General features: G+C 42.9%; 1 protein-coding gene and 1 long non-coding RNA gene across 7 annotated transcripts in view; one reads left to right on the top strand and one right to left on the bottom strand.

Annotated features, from left to right (window-relative positions):
• LOC133260350 (uncharacterized) overlaps positions 1–18,687 on the bottom strand; it is a 163,856-nt gene extending 145,169 nt beyond the window's left edge. For 5 of the 6 annotated variants that reach the window (XR_009740772.1, XR_009740773.1, XR_009740775.1 and 2 more), the window contains exon 1: positions 16,105–18,687. This is a non-coding gene — a long non-coding RNA (uncharacterized LOC133260350). Of the gene's footprint in view, positions 1–6,313; positions 8,468–9,330; positions 9,396–10,781; positions 13,495–16,104 lie in introns of those variants that run through there. The other variant, XR_009740774.1, reaches the window with a different exon arrangement.
• Positions 18,688–24,625: 5,938 nt separating this feature from the next.
• Positions 24,626–25,789, top strand: LOC133260823 (serine/threonine-protein kinase MARK2-like). The gene has a single exon (XM_061439553.1). It carries the CDS (start codon positions 24,866–24,868, stop codon positions 25,787–25,789), a length of 924 nt encoding a protein of 307 aa, XP_061295537.1. The 5' UTR covers positions 24,626–24,865.
• Positions 25,790–26,668: the final 879 nt, after the last annotated feature.

Below are 26,668 nucleotides of genomic sequence, written 5' to 3'. Positions count from 1 at the left end.
CATTTGAATGCAGAGTTCCAAAGAACAGCAAGGAAAGATAAGAAAGCCTTCCTCAGTTATCAATGCATAGAAATAGAGGAAAACAACAGAATGGGAAAGACTAGAGATCTCTTCAAGAAACTTAGAGATACCAAGGGAACATTTCATGCAAAGATGGGCTCGATAAAGGACAAAATGGCCAAACAGAAGCAGAAGATATTAAGAAGACGTGGCAAGAATACACAGTAGAACTGTACAAAAAAGACCTTCACAACCCAGATAATCATGATGGTGTGATCACTGACCTAGAGCCAGATATCCTGGAAGGTGAAGTCAAGTGGGCCTTAGAAAGCATCACTACAAACAAAACTAGTGGAGGTGATGGCATTCCGGTTGAGCTATTTCAAATCCTGAAAGATGATGCTGTGAAAGTGTTGCACTCAATATGCTAGCAAATTTGAACAACTCAGCAGTGGCCACAGGACTGGAAAAGGTCAGTTTTCATTCCAATCCCAGAGAAAGGCAATGCCAAACAATGGTCAAACTACCGCACAATTACACTCATCTCACAGGCTAGTAAAGTAATGCTCAAAATTCTCCAAGCCAGGCTTCAGCAATATGTGAACCGGGAACTTCCAGATGTTCAAGCTGGTTTTAGAAAAGGCAGAGGAACCAGAGATCAAATTGCCAACATCCACTGGATCATCAAAAAAGCAAGAGAGTTCCAGAAAAACATCTATTTCTGCTTTATTGACTATGCCAAAGCCTTTGACTGTGTGGATCACAATCAACTGTGGAAAATTCTGAAAGAGATGGGAATACCAGACCCCCTGACCTGTCTCTTGAGAAACCAGTATGCAGGTCAGGAAGCAACAGTTAGAACTGGACATGGAACAACAGACTGGTTCCAAATAGGAAAAGGAGTACATCAAGGCTGTATATTGTCACCCTGCTTATTTAACTTATATGCAGAGTATATCATGAGAAATGCTGGGCTGGAAGAAGCACAAGCTGGAATCAAGATTCCCGGGAGAAATATCAACCTCACATATGCAGATGATACCACCCTTACGGCAGAAAGTGAAGAGGAACTAAAAAGCTTCTTGATGAAACTGAAAGAGGAGACCGAAATAGTTGGCTTAAAGCTCAACATTAAGAAAACTAAGATCATGGCACCTGGTCCCATCACTTCATGGGAAATAGATGGGGAAACAGTGGAAACAGTGGCTGACTTTATTACTGGGGGCTCCAAAATCACTGCAGATGGTGATTGCAGCCATGAAATTAAAAGACGCTTACTCCTTGGAAGGAAAGTTATGACCAACCTAGATAGCATATTGAAAAGCAGAGACGTTACTTTGCCAACAAAGTTCTGTCTAGTCAAGGCTATGGTTTGTCCTGTGGTCATGTATGGATGTGAGAGTTGGACTGTGAAGAAAGCTGAGTGCTGAAGAATTGATGCTTTTGAACTGTGGTGTTGGAGAAGATGCTTGAGAGTCCCTTGGACTGCAAGAAGAACCATCCAGTCCATTCTAAAGGAGACCAGTCCTGGGTGTTCATTGGAAGGACTGATGTTGAAGCTGAAACTCCAATACTTTGGCCACCTCAGGCAAAGAGTTGACTCATTGGAAAAGACCCTGATGCTGGGAAGGGTTGAGGGCAGGAGGAGTAGGGGACAACAGAGGATGAGATGGCTGGATGGCATCGCCGACTCGATCGGCATGGGTTTAGGTAAACTCTGGGAGTTGGTGATGGACAGGGAGTCCTGGCGTGCTGCGATTCATGGGGTCGCAAAGTCGGACATGACTGAGCAACTGAACTGAGGCAGGATTATTAGCCCATTTTTCCAGGCAAGGAAACTAAGGTAGAGAGAAAACATACAACTTAACAAAGAAAGTTGCTAGTAATAGTGGGAAGAGCTAGAATTCAAACCCAGGCAGTTCAGATGCTCAATCCACACTCTTGACCACTACCCTGTGTTAAATTATAATGTGTCATTTAATTGTACAGTAACCCACCAAGATATATATTGACTTACCCACTTTGAAGATTAACAAAATGAAATCCAAAGAAGACAGGAAATATCTTCAGCCACAGATATGATTAAGTGGTAATGCTCAACTTCACACCCAGGTCCATCAGACTCCATTAAACATTATTTTATATGCTTGTGCTCTTGAGATCAACACAAGTGTGTTCAAAGGCTGAAAGTGAAGTGAAAGTCACTCAGTCATGTCTGACTCTTTGCGACCCCGTGGACTAAACAGTCCATGGAATTCTCCAGGTCAGAATACTGGAGTGGGAAGCTTTTCCCTTCTCCAGGAGATCTTCCCAACCCAGGTGTCGCAACCAGGTCTCCCGCACTGCAGGCAGATTCTTTATCAGTTGATCCACAAGGGAAGCTATGGGAATTAAATAAGACCGTGCATATGTTTTATAAATGCTAAATAGACCATAATGATGTTGGATTGAATTTCCTGTGAACACAGTCTTTTGTCACCACCATGCCTATTAACATTAAACAAATAGTCTCTAAATTTTAATCCTATACGTCTATTGGTCTGTTTGTTGGTCTTAAAATGTAATAGTTCATGTATAAATTCAATATATGCATTACTATACTAATAAATCATGAGTCTGTCACATATTAGCTAGTTGTTCCTATGCCAGTTTCTTATCCTATCTGTTCTTCAGCTTCCTAATTCTTTAAATGGGGACAATAGTATATATATATATATGTTAGGTGCTGTGAGAGTTAAGCTAATTAATAGAAGTAGAGCATTTGTAACAGTACCTGGTACACAAGAAAGTGCATAAAACACCAAAATTAACTGTGATTGTGTCTATAAGAAAATATACAAAAATAAACTTTAAAGAAAATGAGAAATATGATCTAAATAAATTTTATTTTAGTGTACTGATTAATGATATAAACTTTCCTGTCTTACCTAAAACTTTAGCAAGAAAGTATAATTGAACATGTACCACTGCTTTTTAAAGCCTGGGTATAAAGCTTTGTGAAACAGTGGTTTGATGGCTTGGTTCTAAATCTCTTTTGGTTTTTAATAGCTGTCTAATTGAAAAATATACATCACAAAGAAACACAGGTCCTTATGGAAAAGTATATCCATATACAAGTCTTGGGGCTTCTCTGATAGCTCAGTTCGTAAAGAATCTGCTTGCAATGCAGGAGACCCCAGTTCGATTCCATGGTCAGGAAGATCCCCTGGAGAAGGGATAGGCTACCCACTCCAGTATTCTTGGGCTTCTCTTGTGACTCAGCTGGTAAAGAATTTACCTGCAATGCGGGAGACCTGGGTTTGATCCCTGGGTTGGGAAGATGCCCTGGAAAGGAAAAGGCTACCCACTCCAGTATTTTGGCCTGGAGAATTCCATGGACTGTATAGTCCATGGGGTCACAAAGAGTTGGACACGATTGGGCAACTTTCACTTTCATATAAGTCTTATATTTGATCAATGAATTTCCATCTTCTATAATGTTAATCTCTTTTTTTACAAATTAAAAAAGGTATTTAGTATTTATATTTTCTACAGATGACCTTAAAGCCTACCTGAAGTATTCATTTGGACAGTTTTTTAGGAAATTAGAAAATGCATTTTCAAAGCATTATTAACATTGAAATATGAGAGTTTTACAGGTAAAATGAATCAGTCTTAATCAGGAACAAAAGCCCCATAGTGATGGAAAATTTTTTTATATATGCTTTCAAAATACTTTCTCCAAAGCATGAGGTTTCTTGTTTTTTTTTTTTTTTAAGCCATTATTTTCTCATTTATTGTCAAAAATGTCACTTTTATTTCAAAAAGATTGGTTAAGTGGGCATATTTTGTCCAAAAAAATTGGTGCTAGATAACACAGCACCAATAGCTATTGCTTTTAGCTCACAATATATCTAAGAAAGAGTTCAAACCCAGAGGGGCTATGCTTTTCTTCCATTGTTTCATTGTTGTTAGTATTGACCTAAATTATTAGGATCATCTTGACCAGTAGATTCTTTGCAGAAAATATTTTAAGTCACTTGCACATTTTAAGAGTGTTCATTTATCATAATCAGTAATGCAGTGTATAAATCCATTTGACCAAGAACATGTAAACTAGAACATATCACTGTATGTTCAGAATAAGGAGGCCATCAATAACTCTGAGTCACAGAGCTCACACTTTCCTTGCAAACCATTGACACAGAATCACCCACTCTCGTGACTGAGTGACAGAGCCAGTATCAATCATATATTCAATACTAGCAAAGTTTGGTGTATTTCTATTTTCTCAAGATTAAAAACTAAATAGAAATTGGAGTTCTAAAACCTGGTGCCTCAGTGGTAAAAATAGTCCGTGTGCCAATGCAGGAGACACTACTTCAATCCCTTGTGGGCAAGAGCCCCTGGAGAAGAAAACGGTAACCCACTCCAGCGTTCTTGCCTGGGAAATCCCACGAACAGAGGAGCCTGGCAGCCTACAGTGCACAGGGTCACAGAGAGTCAGACATGACAGCGCCTAAACAACAACAAAACGTTTTCTTCAGGCACCTTAAGGGACAACCTTGCACATCCCTAGAATGTACACACCCTATATTGGAAATGACTGCACTAAGCTGTCTCATGCCAACAGTGACACCACATGGTCACCAAGGAATAACACAATTTATGTTTTTTCCCAGACCTCTATTCTTCCCATTAAAGAGACTCAAGCACTCACAGCTTGCTTCTTTCTGTTCTTCACTATCCTAATTGTCAGATTGGAACTTGTAGCCTGAACCTAACCAGGTCACTTGCCTGATAAACACGAATATTTATGTTTTGACAGGATTTCTCTATTTCTGCTTTATTGACTATGCCAAAGCCTTTGACTGTGTGGATCACAATAAACTGTGGAAAATTCTGAAAGAGATGGGAATACCAGACCACCTGATCTGCCTCTTGAGAAATTTGCATGCAGGTCAGGAAGCAACAGTTAGAACTGGACACGGAACAACAGACTGGTTCCAAATAGGAAAAAGAGTATGTCAAGGCTGTATATTGTAACCCTGTTTATTTAACTTATATGCAGAGTACATCATGAGAAACGCTGGACTGGAAGAAGCACAAGCTGGAATCAAGATTGCCGGAAGAAATATCAATAACCTCCGATATGCAGATGACACCACCCTTAAGGCAGAAAGTGAAGAGGAACTAAAAAGCCACTTGATGAAAGTGAAAGTGGAGAGTGAAAAAGTTGGCTTAAAGCTCAACATTCAGAAAACAAAGATCATGGCATCTGGTCCCATCACTTCATGGGAAATAGACGGGGAAACAGCGGAAACAGTGTCAGACATAATTTTTCTGGGCTCCAAAATCACGGCAGATGGTGACTGCAGCCATGAAATTAAAAGACGCTTACTCCTTGGAAGGAAAGTTATGACCAACCTAGATAGCATATTCAAAAGCAGAGACATTACTTTGCCAACAAAGGTCCGTCTGGTCAAGGCTATGGTTTTTCCTGTGGTCATGTATGGATGTGAGAGTTGGACTGTGAAGAAGGCTGAGTGACGAAGAATTGATGCTTTTCAACCGTGGTGTTGGAGAAGACGCTTGAGAGTCCCTTGGACTGCAAGGAGATCCAACCAGTCCATTCTGAAGGAGATCAGCCCTGGGATTTCTTTGGAAGGAATGATGCTAAAGCTGAAACTCCAGTACTTTGGCCACCTCATGCGAACAGTTGACTCATTGGAAAAGACTCTGATGCTGGGAGGGATTGAGGGCAAGAGGAGAAGGGGACGACAGAGGATGAGATGGCTGGATGGCATCACTGACTCGATGGACGTGAGTCTGAGTGTACTCAGGGAGTTGGTGATGGACAGGGAGGCCTGGCACGCTGCGATTCATGGGGTCGCAAAGAGTCGGACACGACTGAGCGACTGATCTGATCTGATCTGATCTGATCTGAAGTGAGGTCAAGAGTCTCCCAATGTAACATGTGAAATGCACAGGATATTGTTCAATTCAAGATTACTCAGCATATGAAGATCCAGGAAGTCCTCCATCCACTAAGAAAAGACCAGCAACAGACAGCGACCTCAAGATGACAGGGGTTATGACCTGCAGTGTGTGGCCCCCAAATTCAGGCACTGAAGCCCCAACCACCAGTACCTCTGGTGTGACTACATTTGGAGACAGAGTCCTTAAAAGGAGATTAAGTCAAGATAAGCCATTGGGGTTGGCTCTAATTCAATCTACTCAGTGTCCTTATAAGAAGAAAAAAAATCACACACACAGAGACACCAGGGCTGCCCACGTACCATGTGAAAGCCCACATAAGACACAGCAGGAAAGCAGCTGTCTGTAAGGCAGGGAGACACCAAACCTGCTGGTAGTGCCTTAACCTTGGATGCCCAGCACCAGAACTTCGAGAAAACTAATTTCTGTTGTTTAAAGCACCCAGTCTACGGCGCTCTGTCAGGGCAAACTGAGCAAAGTAACACACTGATCTCATCATTTTCTGCAAAGACTTTTTAAAATGCCACAGCAAGCAGTAGGGAATATTCTCACAATGACTGGAAATACAGGAAATCTCAGCAGAGAAATAAAGACTGGAATGGAAATTTTAGAAAGGTAAGGTGTAACAACCGTATCTACATATGTGTACATATAGACATATACACACTAGATGGACACTGAGATGACAGAGAAAACAGTGAACCTGAAAATAGATCAAGAGAACTCATCCACTCTAAACAACAAAGAGAAAGGAGACTGAATAAAAATTAACCAAGTCACAGGGACCTGTGAGGCAAAAATAAAAGGCAAAAATCCTAAAATTAAGGTCCCTTGAGTCCCAAAATTAGAGGAGGAGGATGGTGCTAAAAATACTGGGGGAAATAATGGCTTTAAAAATCCCCAAGTCTTTAGTAAAATACTTAAACCTACAGATTCAAGAAATCAAGCAAAACTCTGACAGGAGAAACTCAAAGAAATCCACACATAGGCCAGTGGGTAGTGGAGACCACAGGACTAACGAATACAGGCAGAAGGGAACATGAATTTTGAACTGGGTATATGTGAAGCCAGACTGTTTTCATATTCAAAGTCACAGCCCAGAGACTTCTCAGCAATCCTGCTGATAAACAGACCCTAAGTGACAGCAAAGAATCCAAAGGAGAACTGAACACCCCCTTGAAGGCGAACCAGAGCGTGTTAACTACCAGTGGTGACACCACAATTACAGGCAAAGGTTTGCTGGGCAGAAGGGGGCGCCTGTGAAACGCCGCAGGGCATCGACACAGTGAGCAGCAAGTTCCACCAATTAATGAAGTGCTTCTGAGCAGTTCTGTCTACAAGGTTTCTGAAAGAAGCCACGGCTGCACCAGCTAAGGCCCCTGGGAACTGGGAACAAACTCATTCTCTGGCAGCGGGGATGCGAGAAACCCAGCATCGCCATGGCTACCAGCAGAGCCTCTCTCAAAGCCTTTCAGGAATCTCTACTATTTGTGGAAACTAGGGAGCATTCCCCAAAGGCCAGCATCCCTCTGCTCTCCAACACTTCCAGTGGTTGCCTCTCTTAACCGTCCCTCAATCCAGTTGAAAAGCAAGAGGGTGCCCGTACACTCCACTCATGCTTGGGACTCTTCCTTGGTGACACTCATCAGGAATGCCTCCATCAGACACCCTGCTGGAGAGGTGATCCCAGCATTTTCACTTTGCCAGAAGTCCTGTATGTTCACAGATCCCGATCTGGAACCTCGGTAGCATGCTCTTAAACTCCTTACATGATTGGAGGGGAAAAATAGATCCTCATTGATGTGACCAATGTACCAGTTAAAGGACCCAAGCCTTTCTTTTGCTTTCTGTGTTGTTTTCCCAACATAATTGCAAACAGAGGTGAGTGACAACTAATGTAATCTCTGTTGTATATTTGCCAGGAAAGCTTCCTACGGGGGCCAGCGGTGGATGTTCATCTGCATTTTTTCAAAGAAAATAAGGAAAATATGTAGATTGGTTTAATAAGTTAATGTTTTGGAGAATAATAGAAATTGATTTTTCAATTAGCTTAAGTTCTTATTATAAATCCAGACTCTCCCAATCAACTAACAAAACAAATATTAAAAGAAACTATCCAAAAAAGAGAGTCTGTGAGGTCTTCTGTTCGGTGGTTCCTCCCAACACTGCACATCTATTTGTCTTTTCTGGTCAGTATATCTCCATTATTCCAGGAGGGATCTCAATTCACTTTTAGAATGATGTCTCTGAAAATTGCCCCTTCTGCAACCTCTGGCCAAATATGAGGCTCCGTTGGGAACCACCAGTTATCATATCTCAATTGCTTAACCCTGGGGTTTGCATCTGACCCACAGCAGGCCAAAGTTCTTCCCAGTGATTTTCAGAATACAGTTAAAGAGGAAACATCTGTTCCCTTTGGGTGGGAAGCTGAAGAAGGGATCCCTGGGTTCCAGATATGGACAAGTGCTTTGTGTAAAGGAATGAAGGTGACCTGCAGAGAAAGGCAAAGACATGGTAAGAAGACATTCTGGTCCTTGGTCTCGGGTGTATTTGGTGGATTGATACATAATGGGCCCCAATAAGCCACGCCTCCTGGGACACACAGCCTTGCACAGTCCCCGTCCACATTAACTTGGTTGGGTCTTGGCCAAGTGACTTGCTTTGGCCATAGGACATCAGCAAACGCAATGCAAGCACAGCCTTGGAAAGCACTTGCACAATGGGACCTACACTTTCTCTTGCTGCTTTCAGAACTTGGTCTTCCAGCCTGCTGGGGATAGATGACCCAGCCAATAGTCAGCAACAGTTGCCAGACATGAAAAAGATCATCATAAACCATTTGGTCCCAGTCACGCCATGATGGAAGGTAAAAGAAAAGCCCAGGTGTCCCAGACACCCCAGCCATCTAGCTAAGGTCACAGCAGTAACACTACGCCCAGGTGACACCACATGGAGCAGAGATGAGTTTCCCAGATGAACCCAGCCCAAGTCACCAATCCACAGATTCATCAAGTAAAGATTTGTCTGAATTTAAACTAAAAGTCACTCGATTTTCAAGTGACTTGTTATGAAGACAAAGCTGACTCATACAGCCTTCTTGAAGGTACTCTATTCTTGCTTTTCTCATAAAGGCAATATATTCTCCAGTTTGTCCAATTTGCTGTGTAGGATTAAGTGCCTTCCTAATGGTCAATCACTCCTTTTCCTTTGACTACAAAATCTTCATTTTGTGTAGGGAGGCAATGTACCTAAGTAAACTACTCACTCTGTCCACTTCTCTTTCTGTAGATATCATCATATGACACAGTTAAAGCCTTAGAGAAGGATATGAACAATCAATGAGACAGACCATACCTTTTCCACTTTCTACCTTCTTTCATACTAGAACACAGATGTGATGACTGGGGTCTCAGCAGCCACTTTGATTAAATGAGGGAGAGAAAAAAAAAAAAAAAGAGTAAATGAGCCATGAGTGAAAAATAAAAGACATCAGATCTGATATTGTTGAGCTTCTAAAGCAATGCCATGAGCATCTAACTCCAAAAATGTTACTGTAACAGAAGGGAAAGTGGCAGGGCACAACTTCTCAAGATACACCCCAAGAACGACATACCCCAAGGGCACAACATCAACAAACGAGAATTAAATTGGACCAAGATGGAAAGACCAAGACCTTGATCCTCAATCAGCAAGTGAAATGACACACCCAAGGTGCCCTGACAGTTCCAAGGCAGTTAAAAGACCAAGGAGTGGGTGCTGGCCCAAATCTCCGCCCCTTCCCAAAAACAGTTGGAATAATCCTCCCACTCATTAGCATGTGAAATTACCCAGCCTATAAAAACCATTCTGTCTGTGGAGTGTCCTTCTCTCTGAATCTGAATAAATTCACTTCTTACCTATCACTTTGTCTCTCACTGAATTCTTTCTGTGATGAGACATCAAGAACCTGAGTTTCATTAGGTCCGGAAACCAAGTATCATGGGTTTTGGCTGGATTTGAGTTCCAGCCACGTGGGTTCGTATCCCAAACTGGGTTTTGGCTGGCTTCAAGTCCCAGGACATGGGTTCAAGTCCCAATCTGTGGTAAATGGTTTCATTATTGTACAACATAATCAGAAACTTGGTTCTGAGACAACTGTGTAGAGTGAGTCTCAGGTATACAAAGCCAAATACAATTTTAAATGATTTAAGTTACAGTTTTGTCACTTGTGGCCAGAAGAGTCCTGCCTAGTGATTGGGGCTTTCCTCTGGGGAGTCCTCTGGCTACTTCTGAATGCCACACCTTGAGGTGCCTGACCCCTCTTGACTCTCTGATTTGCCTGCAGACACAAAGTCATTTCCATTTTCCTTCTTAAAATACATGAGATAGTGGATGCTTCCAAAATGTATTTCATTAAAGTCCAAAATAATAAAACACACATATAAGAAATACAAAGAGCATGTAAATGTCATGTTCCCATATTTGATCCTAAAAATGCCAAAAAAGCTTAAGAGCCCCTATTCTAATCTCTTTACTTTATGGTACTAGTTCTCAAAGTGGAGGCCCTGACAGGAGCATCAGTATCTCTGGAGAACTTGTTAGAAATGCGAATTCCCAGGCCAGCCCAAACCTACTGAATCCAAACCATGGTGGTAGGGTGTTTTGCCAAAAGTTTTCACTTTCGTTTCTGGTTCAAAGGATTTGTTAACAAAATAAACCACTCATTTTATACAAATAAATATTCCAAATATTTATTAGAGAATTATAGAGCTTACTTTCAATATACTAATATTAAAAGAGAAATAGAAATAGCAGAAGATAATCACCAAATTGGAGTCAACATGCCGAATTAAATAGCGCTGGGAAGTCCCAAGTCACAGCACATCTGGAGTCCCATTTGGGAAAAGGTCCCAGGCAGCATGTCTGGTCTGTGTGTGAGACCTCAAAGATTGCAGTTCAGAGTTCCACTATTAATCCCAGGATACAAATAGATACCATCACCAATGTGTGAGCAAACTGCAAGCCTGGGTTCATGGTAATGCTGTTTGTTTTGTCTTGTACAACTCGGAATGTTGTCAAGCCTGGGACTTGGTTGGCCAGGCCCCTCCAGGGGCTCAACCATCTCCACATTCATCTCCCATCTTATCTACGGTGCTGCAAGTTTTGCACTCACGGCAGGCAGTCATTCCTGGTCACTCACAGTCAGGGCAGTGTCCAGGCAGGTTAGAAGCAAGGTCAGAGGCCTGCTTTCTTTGTCTCTGAAGCCTAAGCAAGACCATTTATTTAATTTCCCTCACAGTTAGCCCCAGGGTTGTTTAGGCCAAAGAGCATAGGAATAAGACAAAATAACATGAGCAGTCTTTTTAATTTCTATAAACACCAATGTAGAACATATTGTAGGTTTTAGGGAAAACAGTCCATTCATAGTAATTGATGAAGTGCTCCAATAAGTGGGGTTCTCAAACTCGAGAAGTTGGTCCTTTCACAGGCTTGTCACAGTCTGTCAGTAAATGGGCACAGTTATCAAAGCCTAGATAATTTAACCACCGCTGCAAGAGTCTATGACTTTGTGTTTCTACTGGCCAATGGTAGGGCAGGTGAAGCTGTCTTGGGTGTTGGCCAGGTGATATTCTTGTATGACCACGTGGAGATCCATTTGCTTCATTCTCAAAGAACAAACTTAACAAGAGGGTTAAAGCGGCATACAAGTAGAAGAGCTGTCAAGGTGCCTAGAATAAAAGCTAGCCAGGAAACCAGGACCAGACTTTGGCCCATGATGTTACTGTTTCTCTAGGTATGAGAAGATGCAAGAGTTTGGGTTCAGAAAAAAGGAAAAACAAAAAAATCTTTACCTGAAAACATCTATCTGAAGGCCTGTTTTGCCCATTTTTCCCAGAGCACAGAGTGAGTGCCTAATTTCTGATATGACCCTGAATTCCTTTAAGGGGGTGCTGAAGTTCAGCAGCGTAGTAGCCATTATTTAATCTTTGCAGCGGCAGTCTGCAAGTGCCAGGCTCCAGGGAGCAGGGCCCCTTCATAGCCATAGATTTGATCATGTTTTGGGGGCATTTCATGGCCATCGGGTCCCATGATGCTGGAAAGGCTCATTCCCAGGTCTAGCGAAGATTCCATCGACAGGCCACTCAGTGTGCTATTAAAGGACCAGGCCCTATGAATAGAAAACGTCTCTGGACCATTCCTGTCTTACTAGCCTCTTGGGCCAGGAAACGATTCCCTCTTGTTGCTTCTTCCCATACCTGGCGTTACATTATTATAATCATTGATCTCATATTTTATCAGTGGCTCAGTCACATACTTGGTAATGTAAGAGATAACAATTTTCTGCAACAGGTGACATAGACAATGATATAGATCGCAGTTATCAGTAAGGTCACAAGCAAGAATTTAAGTCAAGAACTTTCCTTAGGTACAGCCCAGTATACCCCAGATCATCTGACTTAGTTAAATGATTACAGCCAGGTATTAATCTCTTGGTTGTACATCACGGAACATCTGATCTTTATCCAGAGATTGACTATTGATATAAACTTTAGAAACAAAATTACCGTGTCTTTTAATAACTGAACTAAAATTTTAACAATAACACTTAACAAGGAACCATTTCAGAAGTGAGTAACAAAACTAGAATTTAATGTTTAGTGAAACATAAACATTTTTCCTTGTGAGAGCATTAACCTTGCAGCCAGGGAAGGCTTTATCCCATCAAATAAAACTGAGGTTTGTCAGGGAGCTGGGAAAAGCCAAGCGGCCATCTTGGATTTCCCATAGCCCTGACTGATTCATAGCTACCTCTTACCCATTTTAAATTCCCCAGTTTAGGAACAGACTATTGCCATGTTTTAAGGACATCAGGATAGCAACAATCTGGCAGTGAGGGGTTAACTTTGTAGAAGCAGAATGACCTTTAGCTACATGTACCAAAATCTTCATAGATCATTGTGCAATACTGCACATTTACTTTACTAAAGTAACAGAAGATTTTAACAAACATAAATCACTTCAAGGAGGAGAAATTCACAACCTATTGCTCAAAAGCTGCATTCTAAGAAAAGTTTGTTCTCTTAACAGAGAGAGCAAACCAAATTCCAGTCTGGTACCAGCTCACTGTGAGTAACAAAATTTGTTTATCTGGTTAATCTTTGAAAGATTTCTTCATAAATCTTAAAAAAGTAATAGTGTTCTTTCAAAGGTATGAGAGTAAAACCACAGAAGGCATTTTTAAAATCTCATTATATTGCAATTGACAAAGCAACCTGGTCATTACTCTGACATGCAACACTTTACTATGATAAATGGAATTATAACTGACAACATTTTATCAGGATACATCAGGTGTTTATGAATTCCACATATTTTTTAGCATATCCATAGTAACACCAACCACAGGGTTTAACCTGAGAAGATTTATCACTCCTTAAACAATACTTCCCATGTAATTTAACATGTCAAATGAACCCATGTAGTTTAATATCTCTCTTTGAGAAGTCTCAAGGATCCTCTGAAGTACCCCAAAGTGAGCTAGAGGTCAAAAGAACTTCATTAGAATTTAATTTTAGGAAGTTTTGCCAAAACACCAAAAGGTTTTATAATACTTAGTGAGATACGATCATTTAGGTCACTATGCAACAACAGTTATTCACTTAGCCAAAGTTAACAAAAGATTTCAAAGTAAACATAGAACAGATCACTTTAGGCATAAAGAAACTTAAAACCCATTATCAAAGGCAGTTCAACATCTCAAGAAAATTTGTATTATGCACTAACCTCTTCTTGGGGTCTACTTGCCATAAAACCTGTCTCTCTCTAGTTTTGTTTTTTTAATCACTTTGCTCATTTAGAAACAGCCACCTGTAAGTCAGACCTACTTTCTTTTTTCTTAATAAAATGTAATTATATTTCTCATACTTTTTAACTAAAAACACATTCTCTTTTCCTTAAGCAATCATGAACTGTCCTTTATATTAGCATTCTATAGATTAGTGAACATAAATACCAGTGATAATTTCTAAAAACATTTGCTTTCTTAGAGAGAACATCTCAGGATGGCACCAAACATATTCATTAATTGTCCAAAATCTCTTTAGTTTCTCTGTAAGAGGAAGTTAAAGCATCATGCACGCTAAGTTGCTTCAGTCATGTCTGACTCTTGGAGACCTCATGGACTGTAACCCGCCAGGCTCCTCTGTCCATGGGATTTCCCAGGCAAGAATATTGGAGTAGGTTGCCATTTCCTCCTCCAGGGGATCTTCCTGACCCTAATATTCCTGCTCCTCCTGCACTGTCAGGCAGGTTCTTTACCGCTAGTGCCACCTGGGAATCCCCAAGGGGAGGTTAGTGTTCAGTAATTAATGTTTCAAAATCTTATTTATTTGGAAATGACCTAGCTATTCAATAAACTTTCATCACTTAGTTTAGCACAACCCTAGAAATCCAAATTACCCCAATCTGGAGAGACTATTTAGACAGACATTCCTAAACTCGAATTATTCTTAATAGAGTTTATCTAAAAGCTCTTGTCTCATTTATATTTTTCGTTTCTAAAGTTTCTTCACTCGAGTTACTTTCCTTGTTGACAAAGTTAGTTTACATTAAGCCTAGGCACAATGAAAGTATTACACAATATTGATGACTCAAGACATGTCTTAATTAGATTCGCAAACAGATATCTCTAGTTCACGTGAACCTGAAATGCATTTAGGTTAACTTCTCTTCTAATTGTTTAACTTGTAAGCACTTACTTTTGTTTAAGTCAATTGAATTAGAGCTCATTTACAAACCAACTTCAGCAACGTGACCCAAAAGCAAAGATGTACACTGAGACATAATACATAAATCCAGACAGAGATCTCATAGTTTTCCCCTTGAGATTTAAAATGTCTCTCTCTTTTTGTTTCCCCCCATGACTTGAAATTCTAATTTGTACAAGGCTGAGGACAGATCCAACCAGGCCATTCTGAAGGAGATCAGCCCTGGGATTTCTTTGGAAGGAATGATGCTAAAGCTGAAACTCCAGTACTTTGGCCACCTCATGCGAAGAGTTGACTCATTGGAAAGGACTCTGATACTGGGAGGGATTGGGGGCAGGACGAAAAGGGGACGACAGAGGATGAGATGGCTGGATGGCATCACTGACTCGATGGACCTGAGTCTGGGTCAACTCCGGGACTTGGTGATGGACAGGGCGGCCTGGCATGCTGCGATTCATGGGGTCGCAAAGAGTCGGGCACGACTGAGCTACTAAACTGAACTGAACTGAGGACAGACAAATTGGGCTGTGCATTTCAAGGACGTGACAAAGGTCGCTTGCTGTGCTGAGTCACTTCAGTCATCTCCAAGTCTTTGCAACCTTATGAAATGCAGCCCACCAGGCTCCTCTGTCCATGGGATTCTCCAGGCAAGAATACTGGAGTGGGCCGCCATGCTCTCCTCCAGGGGATCTTCCTGACCCAGGGATTGAACATGGGTTCAATGCATTTCCTGCATTGGCAGTCAGTTTATCTACCACTAGCACCATCTGGACAGCCCAGGCAAAGGTAACTGGAAGCTTTTTTCTAGGTAGGCTTTTTAACAAGCTCAGATCAGATCAGATCAGCTAGCTGTCTTTCATTGCATATGCAAAAAGCACTGGTTTTGCAGTTTCAAAGTAAAAAAAACAATTTCATTTCAATCAGTTTGCTCCAGAATCTAAAGAATACCATGGCCATCCTGTGTCCAAAAGTGTCATCTTTTATAGCCAAAATATAGATCAAATGGTGTTCACATTGTCTCTGACAACAGGGGCAGAAAAGAAACTTGCTAGAGTGGGGGAAGGAGTTGGGGAAGCTAGGTTCCCCCTCTCCTCTGAGAAATAGAGGAAGCTAGAAAGCAATTAGCTGATACAGAAGGAAACAGAGGAAGAAGGGGGGCAGATAAGGCAGCAGCAAGATAGCAAGCGGACAAAGAAAGGAGAGAGAAAGGAGAGTTAGGGCTGTGGACTGGCTCAAGGGAGAGCTGATCTAAAGGAAAATGAAGATTGATCAGTTAAATATAATTTTGGCATGGTAACATGGACAACCATCCTCACAGATCACATAATTCATTTTCCAATTGTAACTTCTCTCTAGACAATTTTAAGTTAGCTTCACATACCTTACAGGAGGCAGAAAGGAGGATCAAGCCTCTTATCCAGCACGGCACATTCTTATCCTTTCTCAGTCAGTGTGACCCACAAACATTCAATAACTTTTAAAGGTTTGGCCCACTTTAATGTAAAGTTCCAATTCTCACACAATCCAGTGAATCTGTCCCATGTGTTAGCTAATGAGCAATAAGGTGAATCTTCCCATCTGGGAATAAAAAAAACTTCATCAATCTTAATCTCTATCTTATTATTATTAGAGCGGCATTTTGTTTCACAAGTCCTGCTCACAGCACCAATTAATGTTTTGCCGGAAAGTTCTCCTTTTTGTCTCAGGTTCAAAGACTTTGTTAACAAGATAAGCCACACATTTTATGCAAATAAATAATACAAATAATTATTAGAGAATTATAGAGCTTAATTTCAATATACTAACATTAAAAGAAGGCAGAAATAGAAACAGCAGAGGATACATCACCAAATTGGGTTCAACATTCAGACTTAAACAGCGCTGGGAAGTCCCGTGTCACAGCGTATTTGGAGTACCAATTGGGAAAAGGTCCCAGGCAGCGAGTCTCCTCAGTGCGTGAGACTTCCAAAACTGTAGTTCAGGGGTTCCTGCTTATAATCCCAGGACCCAAACTGATATCATCAATCTGTGAGCAAATTGCAAGCCTGGGTTCATGTTAATGCTCTTTGTCTTGTACAACTTGGAATGTTGTCAAGCCTGGGGCTTGGTTGGCCAGCCCCGCTCCAGGGGCTCAACAATCTCAAGATTCATCTCCCATCTTATCTGTGGTGCTGCAAGTCTTGCACTCACAGCAGGCAGTCACTCCCGGTCACTCACAGTCAGGGCAGTGTCCAGGCAGGTTAGAAGCAAGGCCAGAGGCCTGTGTTGCTTTGTCTCTGAAGCCTAAACAAGACTATCTATTTTACTTCCCTAACATGGGGGTAGCAATAAGTGCTTTAAAAAGCTATGCAGGAGATTCTGATGTAGCCAGTGTCTGACAGCCACTACCTTAGAATACTTATCTGCCAGTTTCTTGTGGCTTCTTTTCTTCCAGGCAGTGTTAGGTAGAGCCCAGGGTTTGGAATCGGAGTCCTTGGTGCCATATTGTGACCTCAGCATATCATCTGTGACATCTTGGGCCAATTGACCAACCTCTAACTCTGGGGTCTTAATTTCTGCACAGGTAAAATGGGATATTCCTTGACATGATTGTTGAAAGGTTAAGTGAGATGAGACCAGCCAAATGACAACTCATCTGTCCCACTGCATGCAAGTACTGAACAAAGTCAGCGAGTCCTCTTAAAGTCTGCATCTCAGTTATGTGGCCATGGGTCAGTCTGGTGTGTACAGTCATCTTATCTTCAAAAAAAAAAAATTCTCTAAATTCAGTTCAAATCTCCTAATACCCCTAGATACTCCCACTCCAATCAGGTGTCAAGATGAAGAGTCCAGTTTATTTCTTAACTGATTTACTACAAATACTGACACATCACTCCCAGGCCTTTCCTGACTGAGGATGGAGGAATTTTCCTCTGGAGCATTTCCATCCTCCCCAACTTCAACGGGCTTCCATCAATCTGCTTCTCTCCACTAAATCATAAACAGCCTCCAACCGTATCATAAATGCTCTCAGAGAAAATCACATTCAGAATCAACCATTCACTCACGGGTACCAATATAGAAACATCAGAAGGTAAGATGGACACAGGAACACAGTCCATTTTTATGTTTGTTTGTTTGTATGTTTAATAGTTTATTATTTTGAATAAGGAATCCATACTGTGATTAAAAGGTTTAAATATGATAAAAGAGAATGTAATGCATAGTTATTCTCTTTCCCACCTTTGGCACTTACGTTCCAACTCAAGGCAACCATGTTTATGAATTTTTAAGTAAACTTACAGAAAGTCTGTATGTGCAAAAATCACGGGGGAAAACTCATTACATGTGTGTGTGTGTGTCTGTGTATCTCATCCTTTGTTTTCCACAAAATGTAGAACATTATACACAGTTTGTACCAGGAACATGGAAAGCATGACCAATAAGATTAACAAGAAATCCGGATAATCTGCAAAGTCCAACAGAGGGCATGCCTGATAATCTGGGTGATGTTTCTGCAATAAAAGAATCGTACCCTGCCTTTTGTGTCTCTGGCTGCACAGCTGCTCTTTTGATGGCTGTGTCCGCGTGTGTGTGCATGTGTGCGTGTGTGTACACACAATGTCCAATACTTGCTCAGTAGATGCTTGCTATATGTCTGAAGGCAAATCAAAATCTTTATAGACAGGATTTATATTTTACACTCAAGATCAGATATTCTCCAAGTGGTCCTAAAATTCAGATGATGAATGACAGCTTCCAATACTACACACATATATATCTATAATCAAAATAGACAGCATAGAGAAGTTTTCTTTTTTAAACTGTGGACTTTAGAATTAGACATACTTAAACATGAAGCCTAATTCTGTTATTTTCTCTTTGTCTTTTTGGAAAACTAGTTCAGCTATCTATGCTTCTATTTCCCCATCTGGAGATAATAAAAGTCTCACAAAATTGTTGTAACTTAAAATCACCTATGTAAAACTCTCTGCATATTCCTCATGCATAGCAATGGAATAAATGGGAATAAACTGAATGACTTTTAAAGCCTTCCCAGATTATTTCTTGTATTTTTTAATAGAAAAAATATATCACTTTTAAAGGAAGTGTGTATCAGCTCATAGATACTATTACATTAGGCTTTAGAAACTTACTTTTGATGAATTAGTCACTCTGATCATTTAACTATGGAAACAGCATATGTGTGGCTGAATTAGAAGCTCTCAGCCCTGCTCTACAGGAGCCATAGAGACTGGGTTACTAGTGGAGAATGAATAATTCCCCAAAGTGTTCATGGGGAGCAGAGGACTTGAAAGAGGTATTGGACCTCCTAGTGCTAGGTCCCGTTTACTCTCAGTGTGATCTTTGCAGTCAGTGAACACTGTGTAAGCGATGGGGCTAGAGAATTAAGTATAAACCTAACCACACTGCAGTGGAACAGCCTTTTCGCCTAAATACACTTCCCCAACTAAACTCAAAACCTTGGTGGTCCCATATGACTAATGTCCAGGCCCTAATTCTCTCTGAATCCCTAGAACAGACATAGTTATCTGGCACGTGGCCTGGGCTAACTATTTGTTACTTGCTGATGGAATCAATGAACGCCTTTTACAATAGTTATGGTGGCAAACAGTGTCCTTTTTAGGTCAACAATAATCGCCTTTAAGGGTCTTCCCAGGTGGAGCCAGTGATAGAGAATACACCTACCAATGCCAGGGACACAGACACATGGGTTTGAGCTCTGGGTAGGGAAGATCCCTGCAGAAGGAAATGGAAAGCTGCTCCAGTATTCTTCCTGAAAATGTCCATGGACAAAGGAGCCTGGTGGACTACCATGGGCTATAGGCCACGGGGCTGCAAAGGGTCGGACACGACTGAGCAAATACAGACAAGAGCCTTTAACATTGAAGAAAGCAGCTCACCTACATGCTGCTCTGCCTCTCATCCGTGCAATCCACATGCAACTGAGAGAACCCACACGGGGCCATGTCAAAGGACATCTGAAACGCCAGGCTCACCTCACCTACTCTTTGGAAACAACTGCCGAAAACATTCTGTGAGCATGCTTTCACAAACACACACTCACACACACTTTCCCCACAGAAATAGTGAGCACCTTAACTACAAATTCATCCTCAGGATTAGGAGGAGGCATTTAGTTTCCCAAAGAGGAATAGTCTTAGAAGTATTCTGATCTGGTTCTGGGAATCATACATTAATGCAAAGATTTAAATCATGATTTTCTAATATTCCAGTAATGATAACTATTTAAAATTAATGAAAAGAATAATGTGTTAGTCACTCAGCCATGCCCAACTCTTTGCAACCCAATGGACTGTAGCCCAACAGGCTCCTCTGTCCATGGAATTCCCCAGGTAAGAATACTGGAGTGGGTTTCTATTCCCTTCTCCAGGGGATCTTCACACCCATGGATCAAATCAAGGTCTCCTGCATTGCAGGCAAATTCCTTACCATCTGAGCCACCAGGGGCCCTTTCTGACTGGCTCATGCTTGCTCACAGACTCCCCTTACTTGGCATTTACTCTGAACATATAAAAATATACAGATTCCCAATCCTTATCTCTTGACATCATCCTAAATCTGTCCCAGTAAGTCTACGCCCTGGGTTTCTCTATTTTTATAAACTTCAGAGTGACTCCAGTTCCAGGGATGAGAACCATTCACTTGAATCACCTCACCCCTTTCCATTCCTAACAGTCAATGAGTGAGAAGCTGTGACAGGTGAGAAGGCTGTAACAATCTATCAGCCCACAGATCTTGAGGGGCCTGGTGTGACTCCTGGAAAGTTGCACCACCCGCCAACCCCTTAAATGTCCATGTGAAAGCTGCAAGCCAGGTATGAGAGGATACCCATCCCAGCTATATGTCAGCTCCTCAGTCAAGAGTATACTTTACTGGGATCCCCTGAACAGACTTCACAGATTTTCTCAGGCTCCTTGCATGAGTCTGATGAGACCACATGTCAGTCACAATCCATGCTCCGTGTTTCTCCAGTCCCCGGAGCTAAGCCAATCATCTAGAGGCATCAGCTCATCGTAGAAGATTCTACCCCTTGTTCCCAGGTTCTTTCCTTATTGAAACCTCAAACGCCATTTCATCTAGACCCATGATCTGAACCTTCCCCTTTGCAAAAAGTCCAGAACCACGAAATGACATTGAAACTTTGTCACCTGGGTGTGTGTAAGGACCTGGGGTAAGTACCACTACAAGATGAACCAATCACCCTGTAATCGTCTTTAGCACCCACATCAATAGGAGTCAATCATTATTTGTGCAACTTTTCTCTGATAGCACCTAACACCACCGTAATCTGACAAACACTTGTGTGTGTGGCCTGGTGCGCTGCAGTCCATGGGGTCACAGAGTTGGACACGACTGAGCAACTGAACTGAACCATGTAATTTCTTACCCAATAAGCCTCCTCCAGAAAACTAGCGTTATCATCATAGAGACTTGGACTTGTTTTGCTCACTCACATCCCCAGCACCTAGCACAGAGCCTAGCACACAGTGCTCAGGGAAGTCGCACTCATTAATACAGGAGAATGGGTCTTCTTATGGTTGCACAGGATGCTACTTTCCTGCCCACTAAGAAATTTCTCTTTCAGAATCAGTTTGTGACTATATTGCTCATACCAACCATGGGGATTCTGAATTCCCTCACGAGGTTCAGAGGATTAAGTAACCATAAGATGCACAAGGAAGCTCAGGAAGTTGTAGGTATCCTGCCATGTTGAAGTCTCAAGTCAACAACCAACAGACACAGGCTGTCTATACTAGTTGAGGAGAAGGGTGATGGACAACTCTACAAGACCCCTGTTCTGCTCCTCTGATACCTACCACCCTAGATACCGCAGGCAAGTACACACTGCAGATTAAATGCCCTGCTTCTGACAGAGAAGAAGCATCAGAAGCCTGTATTCTGAAGGGTATTGACTGGGACTTGAGGAAATAGCAGAGGAAGGGACATACAGCGCAATGGGTAAAAGGAGAGAAAAATCTTAAGGGAGAAAGACAAGTGAGTCCAAATGTGTTTAACCAGTCAGTCAAGGTATATTTTTATCCTGACTTACGAAGTACTCCTTCTACCAATAAGCTGAAGCATCTTTCTTAAACCCTCACCTAATATTTGAGCAACATAATGGGGATTAAATCAATTTTTAATATTTTATAGAGCCAAAGAAGCTACAGTGAGTTTGTAAGAATCCAGAATGATTCAAATTATCAGAGGTTTTGGAGATGGGATGGATCTTCCAGAAATCTTCCCATTCAAATGCTTGACTTTGGATAACGCTTAATTTCCCCCATTTTATAGATAACACAAGCTAGTTCTAGGACTGAGATTCGGTGAGAAAGGTGTGAAGGGCCTCAAAAGAGCATAACCTGGTCCATTATACACAGCGTTTGGCAAAACTATGCTTATGACTCAGATAAGCTAGGACCTTATCCAAGTAACCCAGAGATTCCCAGACTCATCAAAATTTATTTCAAAAACTTTTTAATAACTGATTTCTATAAGCCAGTTTCTGTTCAAAAACCTTTAATCCTCACAACAAGCTGGTGAAGTAAATACAATCAGTATTTTGATTTTACTAGCAAAAAAAAAAAAAAAGTACAGAGAGGTCAAGTATGTTTCTTGAAATTGCACAACTAAAAAGCAGCCAACCAATTCTTAAAATTGGCAATAAAAAAGATAATCCAGGAGATCTCCCTCATATGGAAGGAGGCTTTACCAACAGCCCTCCTCCAAACTCACATTGCTCCGAGAGAACAGGTTGGTTTTAGCCCCTATGAGATATTGTATCAGAGACCATTTGTTTATTTCAATGACCTCTTTTTAGATCCAGAGACCCAAACCCTTAGAACTTACACTATGGTCATTGGGTAATTCCAATAAGAAATGTGATTGTGGGGTGTCAACCAGGACCCAAAGGAATCTGACGGACCTCCACTGTATACCCCTACCTACTAATTAAGGTTTGGAAAGATGCTTTCCCAAAAGTTCAACTCCAGCCCACACGGAAGGGCCCTTACCCCGTAATACTCTCGCCCTCCACAGCACCCAAGTTACCAAGGCATGGCTCCTGGATTCACCACTCTCAAGTAAAGTTGTGGAATAAAATAGGAGAAGATACCTGATATATCTGCGAGCCTCTGGAAGACTTCTGATATCTATTCAGGACTACAGATAAGTGTCATTCTGATGAATATCCAAAAAGTTAAGCTCCTGGGGATAAGCTTTCTTGGGACGGTGCCTGTGTTCAGTCTGAGCTACTTCATTGTCTCTCTCTTGGTTTGTGTTAGTCAGGGAGATCCTTCGCATGTCTGTTATCGGTTCCCATAAGACCATACTCAGGACACCCCGATGTGGTTCATGTACCTCTGGTGCTGTTACTCTTATATATACTCCTTAGGTCTAGCCACCACAGAAATCATGAACATGCTCAATAAGACTAGCTGTGGTATGTTCTAACCCAAGTCTTAACAAGCTGACTTATATCAATAGGTCAGGACTGAGCACCCAAAACTTATTCAACACTAATCAAATCCTGGACAAGGTCACCACAGCAACCTGGTTTCAGTCAATAAGGATACAGTCCTACCGTGCTTCGGGCCTAAAATTCTGTTTGCTCCCTCTTTCCTCAACTTACTTAATTTACTTCTTCTCAGGTGAACAATGGAGAAGGACATGGCAACCCAGTCCAGTATTCTTGCCTGGAGAATCCCAGGGACAGAGGAGCCTGGTGGGCTGCCGTCTGTGGGGTCGCACAGAGTCAGACACGACTGACGTGACTTAGCAGCAGCAGCAGCAGGTCAACAAAATACAGGCTCAACTTCTGATACAACAGGGATATCAACCCCTGACCCCTCTGACGACTTCCTCAAGCCACTCCCCCTTGGATAGACATCAGCAGCCCTTACTGGCCCTCCTCATTGACAGCTAGCAAGTGATGGACACCCCAAGGCCCCTCACTGCCCCAACTCAGCAGGAAGTAGCCAGAATGAATGACACCCATTTCCCCAATGAATTGGGGTCCATACACTTGAGGGGGGACTGTTACGTAGGAAGTTAAACATGAGCAACTTGAAGGGAGGCCTGGCTGAAAGGGATGTAAACTCATCTCTAAACTCCATCCCAGACACACCCTGGAGAGCGCACAGATATATTACAAAATAACCACAGAGACTTTTCAACTCCTGCACATGCGCCTAGGCACACCGTGGAGACAAAAAGACCACAGGGGCTTCTCCTAGTAACCTTAGGCAGTTAGGAGACCATTAAGGACTCATGAATATTCTACATCTAACACACAGAATTATGGGAAGACAGAAACAACACAGCCAGCTGCTAGACAACTTATAATTGTCAATCAGCCTTGAGCATATGCCCATTTGCATTCCCTTTCATTGACTGGTGCTGGGTACAAGCCCTATTTGACCTGGGCATAATCAAAAGGAAATGTAAAAAGGGGAAGCCAAGAGGGATCAACGGGGTGAGGAGGACTCCTCTGGGAGCGCTGGACTAGGAAAAGATCTGTCTGCTTGAGCTGAACTGAGCTGTAACTTGTCTGCTGTTCCACACCTTTTGGTCCATCACTCCACAATTTTGTTGCGACAAAACAGGAAACGAGGAAGAGAAATAAACCAACCTGACAGCTCTACAGTGTTGTTAGCATCCTCGTCACTGTTAGCACACTTAGCACGCTTAGTGAGGGCTGGTAGTAGAGTTAGGGATGCCGGACCTCATGGCCATCTCCATTAGGAAGGTGGCTCATATTGAGAACCATGAGATCCTTGACACAATTGGTGAAGGCCAATTCGCCAAAGTGAAGTTGGCCCGGCATGTTCAGACCAAGGAGGTGGCAGCCATATTGGTCATCGGGAGTCACTGAAGTCATTCAAAAGACCAATCAGAGCTCCTCCAGTCTCAGGAAGAAATCAAGAGGTTAATAGCCTAAAAACCATAAACCACCCAAATATTGTGTCATCGGGTCATCATTGAAGTCATTCAAAAGACCAATCAGAGCTCCTCCGGCCTCAGGAAGAAATCAAGAGATTAATAGCCTAAAAACAATAAGCCATCCAAATATTGTAAAACTACTGGAAGTTATTGATACTGAGGAGGCTCTATTTATAGTAATGGAGTACGTCAGTGGAGGAGACTTGTCCACCTACTTGGAGGCCAAAGGCCGCTTGACGGAGGGGGAGGCCCGAGGCCTGTTCCGCCAGCAGGTCTCGGCTCTGCAGCACTGCCACCAGCGGGGCGTGGTGCACCGGGATTTGAAGCTGGGCAACCTCCTCCTCGACGCCAACAACAACGTCAAGATCTCTGACTTCGGCCTTAGCAACCAGTGGCACCCACAAAAGAAGCTAGACACTTTCTGTGGCAGCCCCACGTTCATGGCCCCAGAACTCTTCCTGGGGAGGCCTTATACAGGCCTAGAGGAGGATGTGTGGAGCCTCGGTGGCATCCTGTACACCATAGTAACTGGATCCCTCCCCTTCAGGGGACAAGATTTCTGGGAGCTGTGGCAGCGTGTGCTTAGGGGGCACTACCATATGCCCAAATATTCATCTAACAAGATAACAGACTTACTAGACTGTATGGTAACACTGAACACTACCAAAAGAGGTACTTTAGAAGATGTTTGGCAGCATCCATGGGTGAACAGGGGCCAGGAGGAGCCACTCCCGCCAGCCTGTGAAGAGCACCCTGGGGTGACAGTGGAGACAATACTGGGCTGGTGCAGAGACCAAATACCGGGCTTAGACATAAGCAGTGGCAGTGACATGAATGAACCCAAGGTGAGGACCCGCACCATCACTGTGAGACTGGCCGTTTCCTCCAACCTCAGCAGCCAAGAGCATAAGCCTACTCCCAGCCCTGAGATGTCCATGCTTATTCCTACCTGGCTTTGGGAGACCATTCAGCAGCAGGAGAACCAGGAGTCAACGGAGAAGACCAGAGAGCCTGCCACTCCACTACCCTGCCCGGAGGCGAGGACCGTCACCCCCAGCCCAGCCCCCTCCACTTGCAACACACGCAATGCCAGCAGCCCCTGAGCCACCGATCATGCCGGTGAACACCACAACACGTGCAGGACCGGGCTCACCTGCGACACCTGCAACAGGCGTGACAGCAGCCACACCCGTGATACCAGCGTTACCCGAGGCACCAGGGACACCCGTGACACCATCAGCACCTGCGACACCATCAGCACCTGCGACAGCTGTGATACCAAAGGTACCAGCCTCACCTATGATGCCCTAAGCACCCCGGCCACTACTGAGCCGTGCAACGTATATGACACCCGTGGCACCTGCAATACCTGTGACACCAGTGTCACCAGTGACTGCTGCCTCACCCGTGACACCAGAGGCACCCATGACACCAGTGTCACCCGCGGACCCGCATCGCCCACAACACTCACAGAACCCATGGCACACAGGACAACCACATCCCCTGTGACACCTGCAACACCAATGGCACCCATGACATCAGCGGAAAGTCCCTGAAGGAACCACCTGCCTCCCGGATGTGCTGATGCGCAAAGCTCCACCCTTGTTGGGTAACCCGAGAATATGTCCCAGTCACTCCCTCTGGCCTCACCCAGAAAAAGAAGGGGGTGGCTGGAAGAATCTTGAGATGGCTCTCTAAATATATTTGCTATGGCCTGCCCAGAAAGAGGGCTAATATTAAAGTGATAAAAGAAACAGCCAAAGGATGACCTGCAAAGCTCCCGATGACCTGGTCATGTTCCCACCTGGATGATGGGATTCAAATCCAGCACCTCCACCACCTTCAGGAAAGCCTCCTATCCAAAATCCTGGCCAGCTCTGAGGATGCTATGGAGTGGTTTGGGTGACCAGAAGAGGCACCACCCTGGCCTGGCTGCCCCTCCTCCCCTGCTGGGTGAAACTTCAGAGACTGGACTGTGCCCT

This window comes from Bos javanicus, chromosome 14 (assembly GCF_032452875.1).
Source record: "Bos javanicus breed banteng chromosome 14, ARS-OSU_banteng_1.0, whole genome shotgun sequence".
NCBI lineage: Eukaryota > Metazoa > Chordata > Mammalia > Artiodactyla > Bovidae > Bos > Bos javanicus.
The sequence above is the reverse complement of the archived record's forward strand: the minus strand, read 5'-3'. Positions and strand labels throughout refer to the sequence as shown.